Source organism: Cuculus canorus, chromosome 2, assembly GCF_017976375.1.
Source record: "Cuculus canorus isolate bCucCan1 chromosome 2, bCucCan1.pri, whole genome shotgun sequence".
NCBI classification, from domain to species: Eukaryota; Metazoa; Chordata; class Aves; order Cuculiformes; family Cuculidae; genus Cuculus; species Cuculus canorus.
In genome coordinates, this window is record NC_071402.1 from 102,239,940 (window position 1) to 102,258,516 (window position 18,577).

Sequence of the window (18,577 nt, forward strand, 5' to 3'; positions counted from 1 at the left end):
CCCTCTGGTTCAAAGTAGTATTTGAATTTAGAGCATTTTCTTTAGAAAATAATTTTTAACTTTTAAAAAATACATATTCACAAGCCAGCTTGTACTTAAAGTATAACAATTGGAAAATGGAGGAAAGGCAAAAAAAAAAAAACTCGAGGTATGATTCTGAAATTAACAGCGTTAGTGTGTGAAAATTCCTATCAGCTGCACAATTAAAATGTCACCTAAATAACAATACAATTGGCCAGAAAACATAGTAGGGAACACTCCGGCCTTACAGACGTTTACCCTCTACCAGACCACATACATACCTACCAAGTGATATCACCAGTAGCAAAAATCATTACATACCTATTCCTTACAATCGAACAAAAGAGGCTTGTGTTTCTGTAAGTGAAATGTAAACCTTAAAACTTCTTAACTTACGGATTAAGTTTCAAACTTTTCATCAAGTTGGTAAACTAGTGAAAGCCCTTCATCTTCTTGGGATTCTCATGGTAGAAGACAGAATGTTTTCTGGGGCAAACATTCAAACACATCACATATTTTTATGTCCCTATGCTCATCAGTATTTAAAATTTTACACCTAAAATTTTAATCCTTGTACTTAAACATGTCAAGGGAGGCAGGAAGTACTCAAAAGTTTGGATGCAAATGATCAGAACATCTTTTGATTTCTGGTAAACATTTCCCAGTACTGAAAACTACAGGTGCACAACCTCTGCTGTCTCATCTGCTATTTTCCTATTACAATCAGATGTTTTTCTATCCAATTCAGATCATTTCACACACAGTAAGGTAAAGGCAAAATCAGACTAAGATCTGGTGTATTTTCTCTTCCCATCAGCTTTCTCTCCCTTCAGTGGCCTATCTCTTTCAGTGCCTCTCCCATTTAGTGGCTTTATATGATGGAGTGACCACAGCAGTGGATATGGCTAAAGCAACGGATGCAATATATCTAGACTTCTGTAAAGCCTTTGACACGGTCCCTCGCAACATCCTCTCTCTCTAAATTGGAGAGATACAGATTTGATGGGTGGACTACTCAGTTGATAAGAAACTAGTTGGATGGTCATATTCAAAGAGTAGTAGTCAATGGCTCAAAATCCAGAGGGAGATCTGTGACGATTGGTGCCCCTCAGCAGTCTGTACTGGGACCGGTGCTGTTTAATATCTTTATCAATGATATTGACAGTGAAATCGAGTGCACCCTCAGCAAGTTTGCAGATGACACCAAGCTGAGTGGTGTAGTTGCCACACCAGAAGGTCAGGATGTCACCCAGAGGGACCTGGACACACTGGAGAAGTGGGCCTCTGAAAACCTCATGAGGTTCAACAAGGCCTAGTGAAAGGTCCTACACCTGGGTCAGGGCAATCCCCATTGTCAGTACATGATCGGAGATGATGTGATTGAGAGCAGCCCTGCAGAGAAGGACTTGGGGGTGCTGGTCGATGAGAAGCTCAACATGAGCCGGTAATATGCACTCGCAGCCCAGAAGGCCAATCATATCCTGGGCTGCATCAAAAGAAGCGTGGCCAGCAGGGTGAGGGAAGTGATTCTGCCCTTCTATTCCTCTCTTGTGAGACCTCATCTGGAATACTGTATCTAGTTCTGGAATCCTCAGCGTAAGAAGGGTATGGAGCTGTAGGAACGGGTCCAGAGGAGAGCTACAAAGATGATCAGAAGGCTGGAGCACCTTCCCTACGAGGACAGACTGAGAGAGTTGGGCTTGTTCAGCCTGGAGAAGAGAAGGCTCAGAGGAGATCTTATAGTGACTTCCAGTACCTGAAGGGGGCCTACAGGAAAGCTGGAGAGGGACTATTCATAAAGGCTTGTGGTGATGAGGGGGAATGGGTATAAACTGGAGACGGGCAGATTTAGACTAGACATTAGGAAGAATTTCTTCACTATGAGTGTAGTGAGACACTGGAACAGGTTGTCAAGGAATTTGTGGCTGCCCCATACCTGGAGGTGTTCAAGACCAGGTTGGATGGGGCCTTGAGCAGCCTGATTTAGTGGGATGTCCCTGCCCATGGCAGGGGGGTTGGAACTAGATGATCTTTAAGGTCCCTTCCAACCCTAACTATTCTATGATTCTATGATTCTATGAATAAATCTCATTTAAGAAAATCACTGGTGTTTTCCAGCACATATCCTCCTTCAAATGCCAAATGTGAAGGAGATGGGAGCCCTGAGAAGCTGATAACACCGTCTGAAAGTCTGTTCCAACTTTATCTTGTCAGGTTAGGCTTCAGAGCAAATTTCTGCATGCTTAGAAACTAGACTGCCTTTATGGACAGTGAAACACTGGAGTAATTTTAGGGCATGGTGTATATGATCTGTTTTAAGAGACCTTCCTTAAGCTTCCATTGGCTAGGAAGAGAATCAAGGACAATTGTATGTTGGACTGATGAATCCCACACCTGTTCTGTGCAGTAAAAAATGCATCACAAAAGAAGCAAGCTAGTCAAGAATTACACTCAAATATGCCACCATCAGTGATGGAAAAACACATAACCAATATGCTATTCTTGTATCTACCTAAGCTCAATTCCTTCCCAAAAGTATTACCATCAGAGTCACCATCCAATTGCATAATCTTCCCTCCAGCCAGCTCAAATGCAAATGCGCTTGGTGCATACAGGTATTCTGGTTAGTCACTAGCATCAGTCACCTGTTGAGGCAATCCTGCTTTCTTCCAAACACATCAGTCACTTTGTTCATTCACCTTGTAAAGTTTGCTAGATATAAAGACTTATCTGACACCACTTTTCTTAAAATGTTACAACTCCATGCTAACACCATTATTCCACTACTATTTCCAAAATGAAATGCTTGCTCAGGTTCAGTCCAATCCTCCAACACCTGAAGGGAAGACAGTCAGGAGGGAAGAGCCAGTCCCCAGCCCAGAGCTGCTGTGAGCTAGTCATTTGCAGCACTCTCTATCTCAGCAATTCAAGGCTTTTCTTTCCATCTAGGTAAACGAAGCTGGCATGCAAGCAGAGAAAATGTGGCTCTCGTCCAGATCAGTACATCACTGAGCCTCCAAATGGCTATTTAAAACAGGCATCTATGAACATAGTCATTTTTCTGACCAGCAGACAAGGCCCATGGGGGAAGAAATACCAGAAGAGCCCTCTTCATTCATTCCAGCTTGCATCTACAAACAACTGCTTTGGATTCCATTTTTAAAAGGATATCAAAGTGTCATCTGCTGAAATGAAGCTGTTATTAGATTCCACTTAGTCCAAAGTAGTACAAGCCTTTTATAACACCACAGCATCTTTTCTTAGAGTGGAAACAGGGAACAAAAATATCTCATGATATCCAGCTGCGAAAGAAAAATCAGAGATCAACCAGGCTTACACTTAGAGAAACACCCACTGCAGCATGTGCACAGACTGAAAAATAAGTAAAATAAAAAACAATTAATCTGCTTCTAAGTCAAACTTCCCATTCATTTTAATTTCCAAGCCCCTCCTTACTTAATGCAGATATTTTTTCTGATTATTTATGGAAAATGGATTTTATATGAACCAAAATAAATTCTGCAATTACAAAATCAACTTGCTTTGGAAGAGAGTGGCAGCTGTTTTCTGTTCCAAGCAGATAACGAATAATGGGAGTCAAAAATCAGGCAACAGATCTTAAAGTTCAGATCATGTCAACTACTAGTTAACGAACAAGTGGGTTCTGCAGTTTTGACAAGGACAAGTAAGCAGCCTCCTGTGCAGGTGCAAAAAATATTATGGCAGGAGATTCTGGATGATACTTAGCAAGACTAGCTGCAGATCAGATTAGGGGGACTCTGCTGAGTTCATGCAACTTCTTCTTTCGTCCTCCTAAGCTTTACCTTAATTATAGAAAGAATAGTGTAAGATGGTGTATCATCTGTGAAAGATCAAAAACTCTTGCCATACGAGAGCTATTATCGGGTCTGTTAATTTTAAGCACTATGCACACATAGTGGGTTTACTTTTCAAGCCTTTATCTAATTCCTCTTTGGATGATGAAAACACTGCCTTATTTTCACACTGATGGTTAAAAACCTACTTTTTTTCTTTGCACAACAATAGTTAAAAGTAGAAACAACTTTAGATTTTGTACCTATTTTTCTGTAAGTAGTAACACTAACACTTCACACCTGGAACACCTTTGCGTGTCATCCTAGATATGTATTAGATATATATACTCCCCAGTAAAGTGATGCAAAAATCTGTGATAGATTACAGTGCATTTCGATAAATCATATATAAGATAGAACACCTTAAGATCACTCTGCTTCCTGCAGATAAAAATCAGACTCAAGGCCACAGTGATAACTCCAAGTCCCACAGCAGTGGCGAGAGAAAGAGGTGGTTATAGAACCTGTCACAGTGAGACAAGGCTCAACTTGATCACTCAGTGCAAGTCGGCACGTGTTGAAGTTTTCTTATTCTCATTTGGAAAATGTCGGGGTGTGCCAGCCCACACCACTTTGTCTGTGAAGCAGTTTTTAGCTAATAACAACAGTGCACTTAAGAACCCTATTTGCTAGACCTGCCTCCCTCTTCCCAAAATATCATGTAGCTCCTCAAAGGAAACCATTTTTTTGTCAGTCAAAGATCTGAAACAAAAACAACAGAGACCCTCAAGAGTCTTTCAGACAATGATCTGTGGAATTGATTTGAACATCGGCAGCATTGTATGCAGCTGTGTATCAACTCAGAAGGGAACTGTTTTGTAGGTAATCATAGCTGATCTCTTAATTAGTTAAATAAAGAGTTACAGGCACTGTCTCATTTTTTTTGTGTTGGACTCTATATTATTCTTCATAAGTACTATAGTCATTTCATATATTGCCACCAAGTTTATCGATGCAGCTGGCAACATATATGTCTGCCCTTTGCAAATTATTCAATAGGCTGAAGAAGGTGACTAATGTTTTTAAAAGTGCAGAACCCTGCATTTATTGTCTTGGATGTACTTTCCGATAATGAATTTAAAAAGCTAAATAGAAATGCCAGAGCCTTGTCAATTAACCATGTAAAATACTTTTCTAAAAGTATCACTACTTTGCAAGCTGCTGTAATTGAAAAAAGACCTTAAATACAGAACAAATGAGCAGTATTAATTCATACCTCACCGTGCTGTCAACAGTTAACCACATGACTAATACCACATTGAAGTAAGAAAAATCTATCTTTTTGCCCATTCTGAGTTAATTTGAGTAATTATATGTTCATGGTTGATCCATTTAGAAAACAAGAATGCAGAAACTGTCTTGCAAACCAAAACAGAAGAACCACAAAAGTTTTATTAAGTATTCATTTTCATAACACGTTTGTCTTTTTGCATTTTCACTGCCTCTAAAAATATACCATCCATATTTGCATTACATAATTGATACTATTCTATCAGTTATGCTGCATTCTTTTACCACCAAGTAACTTTAGACAGAAATCTTATGTATTGCTTATTTTTAAATAAAATATTTAATAATAAGCTCTAAGAAAATTTACACCACTGACCATGAAAATGACTCAGTTTGGAGGCCTCTTATACATGCATTCAGCCAGCAGAAGCTATGAGGTCCAAGCTCTAAGAACTGGGGGAATATAATTTCCTCTTGGATTGCACAGTTTCTTTCCTGTTGACTTAACATCATCTGGCTTTCTTTTCCTTAATATTTTACTATGTTTCTTTGAAAACTAGACATTTCTATGATTAGTTTAGTTTAGTTGGGCCAAATTGTAACAGGCAAAGCTCCCACTGACTTTAAAATTGAGGAACAGCTTTCGGATTATTTTTCAGGAAGATTACATCAAATTTGGCTCTAGTCATGCACATCTTTTTTTCCTTAATTTCTTTCTGAAATCTTCAACATTTGTTCAACTTGGATAGACCTCCTCTGTCATTTTCACTGGGATTGAAGTCTATTGCTTCTGTTTATAAATTCATTTTTGATATAAAGGGCTCTGGGAAAATTACTCTGAGGCTGTACAGAAAATAAAATGGTTTTTGAGTGTGAGCACAGCCCTTGGACCATGCTCACGGTAAAGCAGTGAATTCCACCAGGCAGACACACACGTAAAATGAATCAGCTTTAGACATATGGTTAAAGACAAATTTTGTCCTCTCCTATTCTGCTAAGGACTCAAATTTAACACTTTGGAAGAATCAGAACTGTAACTTCTGCTAGGTGCCATAGAGCAGTGCTACACCACCACTGCTCCACAGCAAATTAGGGGCTCTCTGGGCCATGAAGACAGGCTTGATGAGGTAAAAAGAAATGTAGGAACCACAGGAAGTCTGTTCCAATCAATTCTTCTGCTGAAACAGAGAAACCACACCTTTTCCTTACATGTGCTAAACTGAAGTCCTCCTATAAGATACTCACTCACTCTTACAGGGTTTATAATAGTGAGTACTGGGCAGACTGTGCGGTCTGTATTATTCAACAGTGCAGACCAGGTGGCCATAGTCATCTCTCTGGCCACAAAATTACTGAAATGCTAATAAGTACGCTCAGAAGTGTCTGGGGAATGAGGATGCAGAAGACAAGAGGAGACACCGATGCTTGGGAGCAGGCCAAAAGCTTAATGAGCCCCTGAGAAGCACCATAGCCACATTTTGGTCCCATATTTCAATAGATGTTAGGGCTGGGAGAGACACAGAGGTTTGTTTGGAGACTGTTTGTTCTAGCTAAGTTGTTTCCGGCATCTAGTTAGAAGTATTCAGGAAACCCTTTCATTGACTAAGAATAGAAACTAATCTACACAATTACAATAAACATTTTTTTTTCACTTTCATCCAAGACAGCTCTGGGTATTCTTGTCTTCATCTGGCCTCTTATTTAATGAATTGGTCACACCTGGCCTCTCGACTGCAGTCCCATGGTAACCAGATCACAATTTACTGCATAGAGCACAGTAAAAAAAAATGTGACTATCAATAAGGGGCTTAGGTTTGTGGAACTCAGTAGACTTCGTAGTATGTAGTAGATTTTATGTATTTAGCTGCATTGCTAAATATTAAGAAAATAATACATAAATATAATATATATGTTATTGTATATATTATACATAATATAGCAATAGACGTGTTGTTATAAATACATAAAATAACTAATATTACACATTACAGAAAAGTTTTTATTCTTAATTTCCAGTCTTCTGGCAAACAACAAGTCTTCTTGCTTTTGTTAACTCTCTATAGCTTTCACCAACACTTCAGTCTCTGCTCTACCACCATTTCCTGACATTTAAACCACTCAGTCACATTTTCATCTTCAGGGCTCCCTCTTGAATAGCCTAAAAGCATTAACAAAACTGTGAACAGCTGATCCCCTCTTCTTTTGTCAATTAATATCTCCAGCTGTTTTGGTGTTCAAGCAAGAACCACTGAAACCCATCAGATATGAATAATGTAAAATATTTTAAAATCCTGCTTGGATCCCACATAGTATTTACTTCAAATACATTTGGCCAATCTGACTCAGAATATTTGTATCCTAATTTCTGTCTGAATCCTCACAGAAAAATGTGAAAACTAACAGGAAAACTTTTTACTGATAATGCTTCTGTAAAACTTTACATGAATTTTTACAATTTATATGTGATAATTATACATTTCCAGCAAGATCAAGATCAGCCATGGGGGCCAAAAGTCTCACACTGGTTTTCAGTACCAGCTGACACACATGAGAGAATCTCATCTGTTTAAAATCTATCAAAATGCTGCTTTTTATTTTTAGCAAACTTGTGTGCTTTAAAGTTAAGAAATAAGTAATGTAGCTGTCAGAAAATCTTACAGCATAATTAAGTTACAGCAAATTGAAGTCACTGCAATGTTCCTCACAACTGTTTTGCCAGTGAAGTAAGACAGATAATTACAATTTACAGTCCCATAACTAAGAACAGCCATTTACCACGAAGAGCTAAACTCTTCCCTTAAACAAAAAGGTTAGAAAAGAAGCAGATTTCCATCAACTATTACATTTTTATATAAGATACAGTGCCAAATTTTGCAAGATCTTAGTAAGTGTAAAATGCCATGCAGAAATTACTGTATAAAGAAACCGTTCCTTTCATACAAAACTCTTAGTTTTAACTCACTATTTGATCCAGCTTAACTAATTTTTGCTGCTGGAGGCAAGATATAAGATCAAGGTAAACTAATTCCACCAGGTCTAAATATCTGAATTTTAAGCGACCATGGCTGGAAACACCATTTTTTGATTGATTTGTCAGAATACTCCAAATAAAGAAGGGTTACAGACCCATTCATCAGAGTTCCTCCATTGAGGAATAAATGTTCCTCTCATCAGAGTTCCTCCATTGAGCAATTTCAAAATAATTTGAAAACAAATTCCTTCCTGTACTCTCTTTTAAGCTAGACACTGAAATATAAGTAATAGAAAGAATTTTTTTTAAAACTGTGTATCATGTAAAAATGTGAAGTTATTTTTGTTGCTACATCTGGAAGAGGCTGACATTCTTCTTCTGGTACTGCATATGGCGAAAAACAAACAAAGCCTCAGACTGACTGATTTCTTCAGACAAAACAATCTCCATACACAGGCAGGAATTTCCTTGTACAGGGCATGAAAGTGACACCAAAGGGGAAGTGCAATTGGAAAGGATAAAAGCAAGGCGGATCCTTAACTCTAACTGAAATTCAGAGGAACTTAGAAACTTCAGTCACCTCCAAACCCTGGAAAAATCTTGCATCAAAATATTTAAAATTTTGAAGAAAACTTAGCACAAGGCTTGCAAAAAGCTGCCTGCTTCTTCACCTACATTAACAAAAGCAGAGTCTAATATTTTGACTCCTATAGGTATCTTTCTTTGCTGTAAATAGTCCCATTAGTTGAGGATGCCTATCAATATGAACAAAATATCAGCAAAGTACTCAGGACTATAATATAATTGTAATGAAGATCAAATGGAGCAAAATTAGTGCTTCCTTTAAAAGAATTAAAACAACTTGCAATTAGATGAGTTACAAAATTAAAATTATTGTCCCCTATCATACAGCTATTTGTTAAACAAATTTAACCATAGCTGTCTTGCAAGGCTTTCCTTTTCTTTTGTGTACATGCATTTCTTTGTCAAATTTAAATGCAATTTCTGCACGCTAGATAAGAAGGGCTTACCTCCTCTTGCTTCCTGCCCCCAAATGGAGAGCTGCATGAGTACATGTTTCACTCCAATAACATGAGTTTTAAGAATTTACCTTTTAAATGGCTGCAAGGTTATAAATCTCATCTAGGGCAGGCAAATACATGTGCTAAAAAGGAGTAGTATCTAAGTTGTTTATACACTGTGAGATTATGAAACTTCATCAACAGGTGGGACATTTAAACAGGTATCAGCAGTAAGAAAAGCATAAGAAACTGCTGCAACATGGCACAGCAGTCCAACATCTCATTATCTATTGTTTCTACTGGTGATCAGCTATTTAAAATCCTGCATAAGGTGACTGCAAAATCCTGCATCACATAATGTGATACTAAATAGGAGACAAGACCAAAGATCATATGAGAGAAGAACATACGTGGGCCTGAATGATGCTGTTAACAGATGACATAGCAGCTAGCTTGTGGCTACTTTGCCTCAGGAGTAGCTCCCAAAACAGCACTAGCACAGTTTCAAATCCAGGAAGATGTTCTGCTTTAGGCTTGCTGATACCCCACGAGAGCTAATTCACTCGAGTCTCATTTTCTGAAGTGCTGAACACCTGCAGTTTCCTCTGATTTCAGTTGGTGTAGAGGGTACTCAGCGCTTCCGAGAAACAAGCATTATGCATGAGCTGACATGCTCTGGAGAAGCAGATGCTCCACAAGCCAAAAATGCCAGCAAATACACAGGCCCTGTGAATCTTCTCCAGAGCAAAGGCTGAAGTGTGCAGCCTTATAGGGAGGTGTTTAAATACCTCTAGCAACTACAGAACAGGAATAGAAATAAGAAAATAACAATACCACCCTCACTACTGTCAGTCTTGTAAAATGTGTGTTGCTCACTTTCTCCATGCTGTCCTCTCCAGGCAAAGAAACAATCTGAAGTAGGTTCAATAGGACAAATGATTCTACGTTTGAACAGGACAACTTTATGTAAGAGGTGGATTTCTGAAACACTATATGAGGAAATGCTCCTGTCACCTGACTGAAAAAAAGGAAATCAGGGGATGAAGCTGCATTGTTGCCAACAAAAAAAAAACAGAATAGCGTTATTCTAAAAGAATAGTGCTTTAGTGATTTCACAGGGAAAAAAAATAAGTAACATTTGCATAAAATACACAGAAATATAGATGAAATACAACCACAACCACAACCATCTGAGGTAAAAGCAATAGGAGCTAGTATTGATTAGCCTACTGATTAGTTTTCATTAAAGTTGTCTAGTTCGTGAACTCTTCAAGTTAAGAGCTGAGTCTCTCCGCGTGCATGTGGCCATATTGCAAGGTCTTAAGAGCTACAGCTTAGCTCTCTGCAAGTGCAAATCAATTGCAGCATAATTTCAGTTTATCTGGAACACAAATGCTTTACATGCTTTAGGGATATATTACAGATATAGTATTCTCAGTATTTAAAGTGATCCTTTTCTTAAAAGGCAAACATCCTTATAAGGTGACAACTATCAAAACCGAAGCTAACTCTTACATGATAAATTCTGTCAGGTTGCACCACTTTTTAGAGTCCACTTTCTTCATCATCTCTTCGAAGGATTTTCCACAGGCAGGCAACTTTTCTAACATGAGAGATTCATTGCAGATATTAGTCTGTTGATGTGCACCTAGGTAAAATCAGAAAACACCTTAAACCTCAAGCATCAAAATAAAAGAAGCATGAGCATATCACTCAAACCCCTTCAGGTAATTTTGCTTGCACTTACATTGTTATAAACCTAACATCCAATTTCTGAAACAATATTAGTAAGCAGATAAAATACCTGTATGCAAATTTATTGAAAATAAAACTTAGTACAGAATACTACAGGTTTCCATATCATCTTCTTTTAGACGTAGCATCAAGGAACCTACCTAGTCACTTCTCTAATCTTACTTAGCTGCTACTTATACTAACTTACTACTGCCTACCTGCAGTTTTAGTTAAAAGCTGCCTGGAGTTAGCAATCATATACTTCAGTGTAGAAAGCACTACTCAAGCATACACAGATATATCCCATTCAGCTAACTACATGACTTTAAAGAACTTCAACATCAAAAATATATGTATATCTTACTAGCTAAAGGGCTTGATTTCCCAGAGTCAGTCACTGTTAAGCTTTTTTTTTTTAGTATACCTACTAAAAGAATTATCTACTACTATCAGATGTTAGAGCATACAGCTACTTGCAAAGAAGTCAACCTCGACCTGAGCAAGCCTGTATCTTTTGCAACCTGTTACGGCAACTCCACAATACTTAGAATCAAAGTCAAAGGTTTTTGCCATGCCTGCATTGGAATACAGAGACAGTATTATGTTTCAATATTTCTTATAAAATTAAAATTCTGGAAAAGAAAATCTATTCAAACTAACTAAAGCACTTTGTTTTGATAAGGATGAAACATTTAGCTTTGATTTGAGACACAGCCATCACATCTGACCAAAGAAACACTTTGCTTTCACATACTTTCAAAGAGCAGCAGGTGCATAACTGGACAGCCTATGCCACACCTGAAACCCTAAGCCTATCAATTTACACAGACCAAGAACATCTCCAGGAGTACAGCTGACTCACTGGGACCTGACCCTAACTCCTTCATCATGTCTGACTGTCAGACCTCATAGAGCTAATACTAAATCTTCATCCAGGTCAGAAAAAACAGCAGAACTACAATTAATCACCAGCAATAGAAATGGTGAAAGTCACTAAACAGGAGCAGGATAATTTTGTCCTCAGGAATTTAACATGAAAGCATGGAACCTCCCTATTTAAGTGTTCCCGCCAATTCATCTGGCAGCTGCGGCAGTTATAAGTTATACTTCCCATGGTCAGATCTGCCAATGAACATTAAAGCTGGGCAGAATTCAAAAACAGATAAGAAAATTGCATAGCTGGAAACTTAAATCCTTCATTGATGCTTTGACAAAAGTTAAGCAAAGCTGCTTTCCCTGGCAGAGTATTCTAAACAGCCAGTTATCACTCGATTTATAACCCTATAAATCCAACAGAATACAAATTTCTCCTCCATTACATCATGCGCACTAACAATTTACTCCAGCCCCTTCCCAGCAGGGAGGTTTAAACAGATTTTCCATGGCCTTAGTGCTTTTCTTTGGCTTTCTTTAGAACTTCACTATTTTGAAGGGCTATAGGAAAAGCTCTGATAGTACCATTTGACAACACAAGAGTTTCTGTCTAATGGGGTTCTAAATTATGAATAATTCTATAATTTATCATTACTATTTAGAATGATTTTTACAAATCACTACAACACTCTCTGTTAATAAAGTCAATGGACAAGACCAGATGTAAAAAATGCATGACAGTTGACTAACTGAAATGGAAGCACTTCTCAAATGGCTGACATTAACAAAACAGAAATAGAAGTTTGAATTTTAGAAGTAAAGCTCACCTGTGATTCCAAGCATCATTAGACCATTAACTATGGGAGGGAAAAAAAGAGAGATCAGATACCTCCATACTATTATACAAAAGAATTAGTGCAGATACAAGCAAACTTGAGCATAATTTAGGTTTCCATAGAATACTCAATATGTTCACTCAAACATTAATTTCAGTTTTATTAAAGAGTATGTCTGAACGGAAAAGCGAACATTTAGAGAATGTTATGGTTTTAAATTCCCTTTTATCTATCCTTTAAATGGCTGAGTCATGCAGACTTGTTATGGATCTGTCCACAACAGATCTTTCCTGTAGCTTCCAACATTCAGGATTAGGGACAGGGAAATTTTTATTTCAAGCTTCTTGAGGGTGAAAAAGTTGGAGAAGATAACACATTTGCTCGATAGGTTGATGAACTGTACATTCTAAATTGTAGAGCAAAAAACAATAAATCCCTTAGCCATTAAAATTAAACAAGCACAGAATCAGGTAAGTGCATACTCTATTCATTTAGAAATAAATGTAATGCTATGTTGCACGGTCTCCACCTTTTGCGGTGAAGTCAGACCTTCTGAAAAATGTTGTGTTCAAAACCTATAAGCTTCTCATGCAGATGTTACACTAACACATGTGTGTCAGAAGAGCATCCACACAGAAAAACAGACTATGCCAAAAGGAGTATTCTGATCAGTGATCTGCAGTACATCCAGACAGATCAAATTAACAGAAGCCCACTGTGTCTGCACAGCTTCAGTCACACTTAGGACTTTGCAAATAAAGCTGAGGGATGTGGCTTCAATTATTTTTCACGTCCCACTGAAAAAAGATTGCTGACAAAGCTCCATTATGTTAACCTTGTATCAGAAATGAAATCACACAGATGAGTGCCTCCTGCTCCTTGTTTATAACATACGTGTCACTCCAGTAAAATTAATCAAGATATACATAGCAGAATATCAATCCAAATCATATTGATCTAGACTGTGCATTCACTGAAATACACCAAGCTCTCCACTGAGTTAACGGCAAATTGTTACATACATACATCTGAGAAGAATTCACATCCTTCTAAGGAACACATTTTTCTTCCAGACAAGTATTAATCTCTTAGTTACTAACAAGCCAGAACTTACTGAAAATGTGAAGAGCATGAGTCCATGTATCAAAAAACTGCATTGCATCCAAACACACAGAGCTAAAACTCCATTATATACTCTGATGGCTGCATTTTTTTCACAAAGAGAGCACTTTTCTTTCAGGCTATTAGCTGTTATACTAGTAAATATATTTAAGTCCCTGGGTGGATTTTTCTTTAATCCTCACTTGAAAATGTGTCTTATCAACTGCATAAAACTGAAAATCAAATTAAAAGCACACACTTCAGGAGGAAGCCAAACCCATCCATTCTGAAGAATATATATAGACACACATAGGTGCTCTAGATGCTCCCCTTGAAGCCCACAGGCTGCACCAACTCTTATTCTATGAGTTCCTCTCACTGACCTCTACATGTTTCAGTTATTGCTGCAGTAATCCTCACGAGACTACAGTGAGGCAAATAAATCAGGATTTACTTTACAATGAGAGAGAACTGGTAAAAGAAAACAACAGGTCCATGATTAACAGACAAGAGGTTGAGTGATACCCCCCCCCCCCCCAATATCAGGCAGGGAAGCTGCATTAAATCAAGTATTGTACCAAGGCTCGTAGGTTCGCGCTCACAAATCCCCCTGCTCACAGGGAAAGGTGCTTTTTTGCATTTTCTGATCTCTTTATAACAAAGTAACACAGGATGTTTTGCACCCATCCTCAACCAAAAGAGTCCAGAAAGCTTCAGAGATGGGTAAAACAACAATCCAGACCACCATGTGCTATCACACCCCTCCCTCTTCATTTTCTTTACGCCCAGATATTCAACTCATAACAAAGATTTAATAAGAAGACTACAGGTAGCTGACCACGATAGTTTACACAAAAAGTATGACCTTTCCAGAAGCCCTTTTAAGAAGGGGTAAGTAAAAAAGGGTCAAAGGAAGCAAAGTGGGTCACAGTGTTGGAAGATGTTGCCATGACCCCAAAATACACACCTGCCATACACTCCTACCTGTACCAACATTTAAGGGAGGGGAAAGGAGGTTCAGTTTAACTGTGCCAGTAGCCTGCAGATTAAATCACGTTAATAGTGGACCATTATTAGAAATGGCCTTTTACTTTTATTTTCTTCATATACTGTAGCAGCACACATGATCGCCCTCACATCAGTGGAATCAGACCATTAAGGGACCAACCAGATTACAGCCAAAGCAAGAGGTGAAGGAAAGCACCACTGCATGAAAGATGCAGAAAAATGGGTTTGAAGGGCACTTGGGAAAAAAAATAAAATATAAACAAACCAGGATAAAGTAATAGAAATTACGAAAACTGAGGTAAAAAGGCAAGGTTTTATTCAAAATCTACTTCAAAATCTTGTATATGAAAAAAAAAGAAAATCTAATCCTAGACCTTCACAGCAGCCTCTTACTATCTACTCTTTACTCTCCTTTTGTAAACACACACTGTTCTGACATTAAAAGGGAATTCATGATGATATCCACAGCAAAATGTGAATTTGCTATCAGGATGCATCAGAGGATAATGTTCTCTAACTTTTCAAACGTATAAACTTCTATTTTTCAGTCAAATGGATAAAGCCTTCTCAAAGTTTACTTTTCTGCTACACTGTTATTATTCACTTTTATTTTTTATCAGAGGCTTAAAAGTAGCACTGAAAATCTTTGCATTGCAACTACAATACTTCATAAAACTGAAGCAGCACATTAATTGCTCTGTGTTCTTCCTACTGCACGTTCCTCGAAACTCTTTGTAAAAATAATCCTGAAAACCTTGTATAAGTATATAAGAATATCATTTTCCCTTGCCTGAATATTTCTTCAGGATGCTGCAATTACTGTCAGGACAGTAAGACTTCTGAGCAGCTCCAATACTTTCTCAAATACAGATATCAAATAATTCCTGTTTTACCTGACCACTGTATGCAGTTTTTCACCAGCAACTACAGCAAGTATAATCCTACGCATATTCTTTGAAATTTGTGATGTCTGATTCAAAATCATATTTTCATTAATCATAACTTTCATAAGAAAAAAAGAACATATAATGACCTCAAGTTAAAGCTCAAACTGACTGGATGGCTGGGCCTAGAGAGTCATTGTAAATGGAGACAATTCCAGTTGGCAGTCAGTCACGAGTGGTGTCCCCCAGGGCTCAGTGTTGGAGCCAGTCTTGCTTAATATCTTTATCAATGAACTAAATAAGGGGATTGAGTGCACCCTCAGTAAGTTTGCAGGTGACATGAAGCTGGGCAAAAGTGTTGATCTGCTTGTCAGAAGAAAGGCTCTACAGAGGGATTTGGACAGGCTGGATTGATGGGCTGTTTCCAGCTGTAAGGGATTCAACAAGGCTAAATGTCATGTCCTTCACTCAGGCTACAACAAATCCATGCAATGCCGTAGGTTTGGGGATGAATGGCTGAGAAGCTGCATGGTGGAAAAGGACCTGGAGGGTGTTGGTCAGCAGCTGGCTGTATATGAGCCAGCAGTGAGCCCAGGTGGCCAAGAAGGCCAAAAGCATCCTGTCACGTGTCAGAGTTAGTGCGGCCGGCAGGAATGGGAAAGTGGTTGTACCCTCATGCATAGCACTGGTGAGGCTGTGCCCGAATCCTTTGTTCAGTTTTGGGTCCCTTACTACAAGGAAGACATTGAGCTGCTGGAGCGTGTGCGAAGGGCAACAAAGCTGGGGCTGGAGAACAAGTCTGTCTTATGAGGAGTGGCTGAATGCATTCAGACTGTCTAGTCTTGCTCTCTACAACTACCAGAAAGGAGGTTGTTAGTGAGGTGGCTGTCAGTCTCTTTGCCCAAGTAACAAGTGATAGCTTTCCGATAAGGAAGTCTGAAGCACATTCAGGAGGAAAAAGTTGGGAATAACTAGTGATGAGCTGGGGTGACCCCAGTGCAATACTCAAAGGCAGGCAGCTCCAGCATGTCAGGGGATGAACCAGAGAAGGCAGACAGCAGCAGCAAGAAGGGATAAAGATGGGTTGGGAGACAAGGTGATGCAGTACGTAGGTCCAGAGCATATACAGGAAAAAAGCCAGTAAGCCAGGACCACATATGGTACAGGCCAGGGCACAGTGGGAGACATAGGCAGGTGATGGGGGAACTCAGCAGGGCTGTTCAGGGGGCTGTTGATGCACTGAGAGTCCTGACAGCAGGTCAGCAAGTCACCAACAAAGTGCAGCTTTCCACTCAGCCTTAACAAATAAGATTAAAAAAACAGTCCAGCTGTATACCTCTACCTGCTACTCAGTGAAATGTATGCATGTGTTTATGGGTAAAATGAAACACGTCTTCTCAGGTGGTCGACTCTCAGAGAAAAAAACAACATGAATGAACATATTGTTTCAAGTCTAGAGGCTGTTAGGAAAGTACAGAAAAGGAAAATAATGCTATTGGTACACAAACTGAAGTCCCACCAGACAATCTTTAAATAACACTCAGCACAAAATATATGGCTCAGGAGGTCACCTTTTGTTCTTAGCTACTAACTGTCCCTTTGACACTTTTCTTAATAAGAGGAGTGGGACTGGAGGGGTAGATGGGGACAGGAGACAAGAACAACATCACACAGCAGAAAGCAGCTGAGGAAATGAGGCAACTGAAGTTCACAAGGCTGAGCAATGACAGGAACCCAACACAAAAGAAGGATTCCGGGAATAAACAGAAGCCTGATAAATATAGTACTTGAAAGTGGTATTACACTTGCATTCAAAATTGGCCTAGAAAAAACCATGCCTCAGCGTGTGGTGAGGCGGAAGGTAAACCTGTTGGCAGGGTGGACTGATCTGTCCCCTGTGTCTGAGAAGCTATCTAGAACACCAGCATAACACAGAAGTCAGCTTTGCATTATCCCCTGCTTTGATGCTGAATCCTTTCTAACACATTTTTTCCCCCTTGTGTTAACTGCATGAAAGCCATATTAGCCATGGAAATATTCAAAACTAAAATTGTAGTTAAATGCTGTAGTTTATCCCAGTTTGAGGCATTACATTATTGCATTTGAATTGGTAAGGTAATTTCAGACAGTTAACAGCTTTGGACATTAGAGTCTTCTTCCTGCAGAGCAAATGAAAGGAAGCAACTTAAGCTTTGTCATTTTATCAGTACAAATCAACAGTGAGCATTACTGAGGGCATCAACTGTTCAGTCTCATATTTGTTCAGAATTTCCCAGCTTTACAGTATCTGCAAAGAATGTGACAATTATTCTGAACTCATACTTCAAATGGGAATTTCTCAGAGGAGGAATATAAATCATCATCCTTCACAGTCCTTTGTGAAGTTCTTAAATTACCAATGGCAGCATATAAATAATGCTTCACAATTTCTGAACAGCCTATGTCTACTTCATACATGAGAACTGTGACAGACCCTGAAGCTGGCCCTTTGCGTCCAGGACCTCAGTCTGACTGTACCACCTCATCACCTGGAAGCACGTATTTGACGTAATGGGTGCTCATTATAGCAACCCAGCTACCTGTCATTAGTCAAAAAGGCAGGAAAACACAGAAGAAACTGTGAAGTGACATAAGGTTTCCCTATAATAAGGAAACATAAGGTCAGCACAATAGTGACTTTACTATATACCTATCCACCTACGAATGAGTGTAGAACACCAGTCCCTCAAGGCAAATAAGGCCTCTAATCTGCTCCTGTGGAGTAGCCTGAAAGAGAAGTCAGGCCACACTTTTTTTTTTAATATAACTTGGGAAGGGGAAATGACCCATGAAGGTTTCATGGACAAGGGTCACAACACACTCCCTCCTGAGGAAGTACTTAAAACCATGTGATACTTGAAGACATTAAAAGTTTCTTCTTCCCTTGACAGGCAGGACATTTAAATCAAGACATTGCCACCACAGAAGGCCTGGGGAATGTGGGGTGTTTTTTTTATCTTTTCTGATCAGGCAATAAAAACTC

At 38.9% G+C, this 18,577-nt stretch overlaps 1 protein-coding gene across 1 annotated transcript in view; it reads right to left on the bottom strand.

Annotated features, from left to right (window-relative positions):
• Positions 1-18,577, bottom strand: part of RAMP3 (receptor activity modifying protein 3) — a 52,619-nt gene that overhangs the window by 14,958 nt on the left and 19,084 nt on the right. Inside the window, exons 5-6 of the mRNA XM_054057884.1 lie at positions 12,554-12,583; positions 10,635-10,767 (exon numbers count right to left, since the gene is read on the bottom strand). Of these exons, the coding sequence (XP_053913859.1) occupies positions 10,635-10,767; positions 12,554-12,583 (163 nt within the window). The remainder of the gene's footprint in view (positions 1-10,634; positions 10,768-12,553; positions 12,584-18,577) is intronic.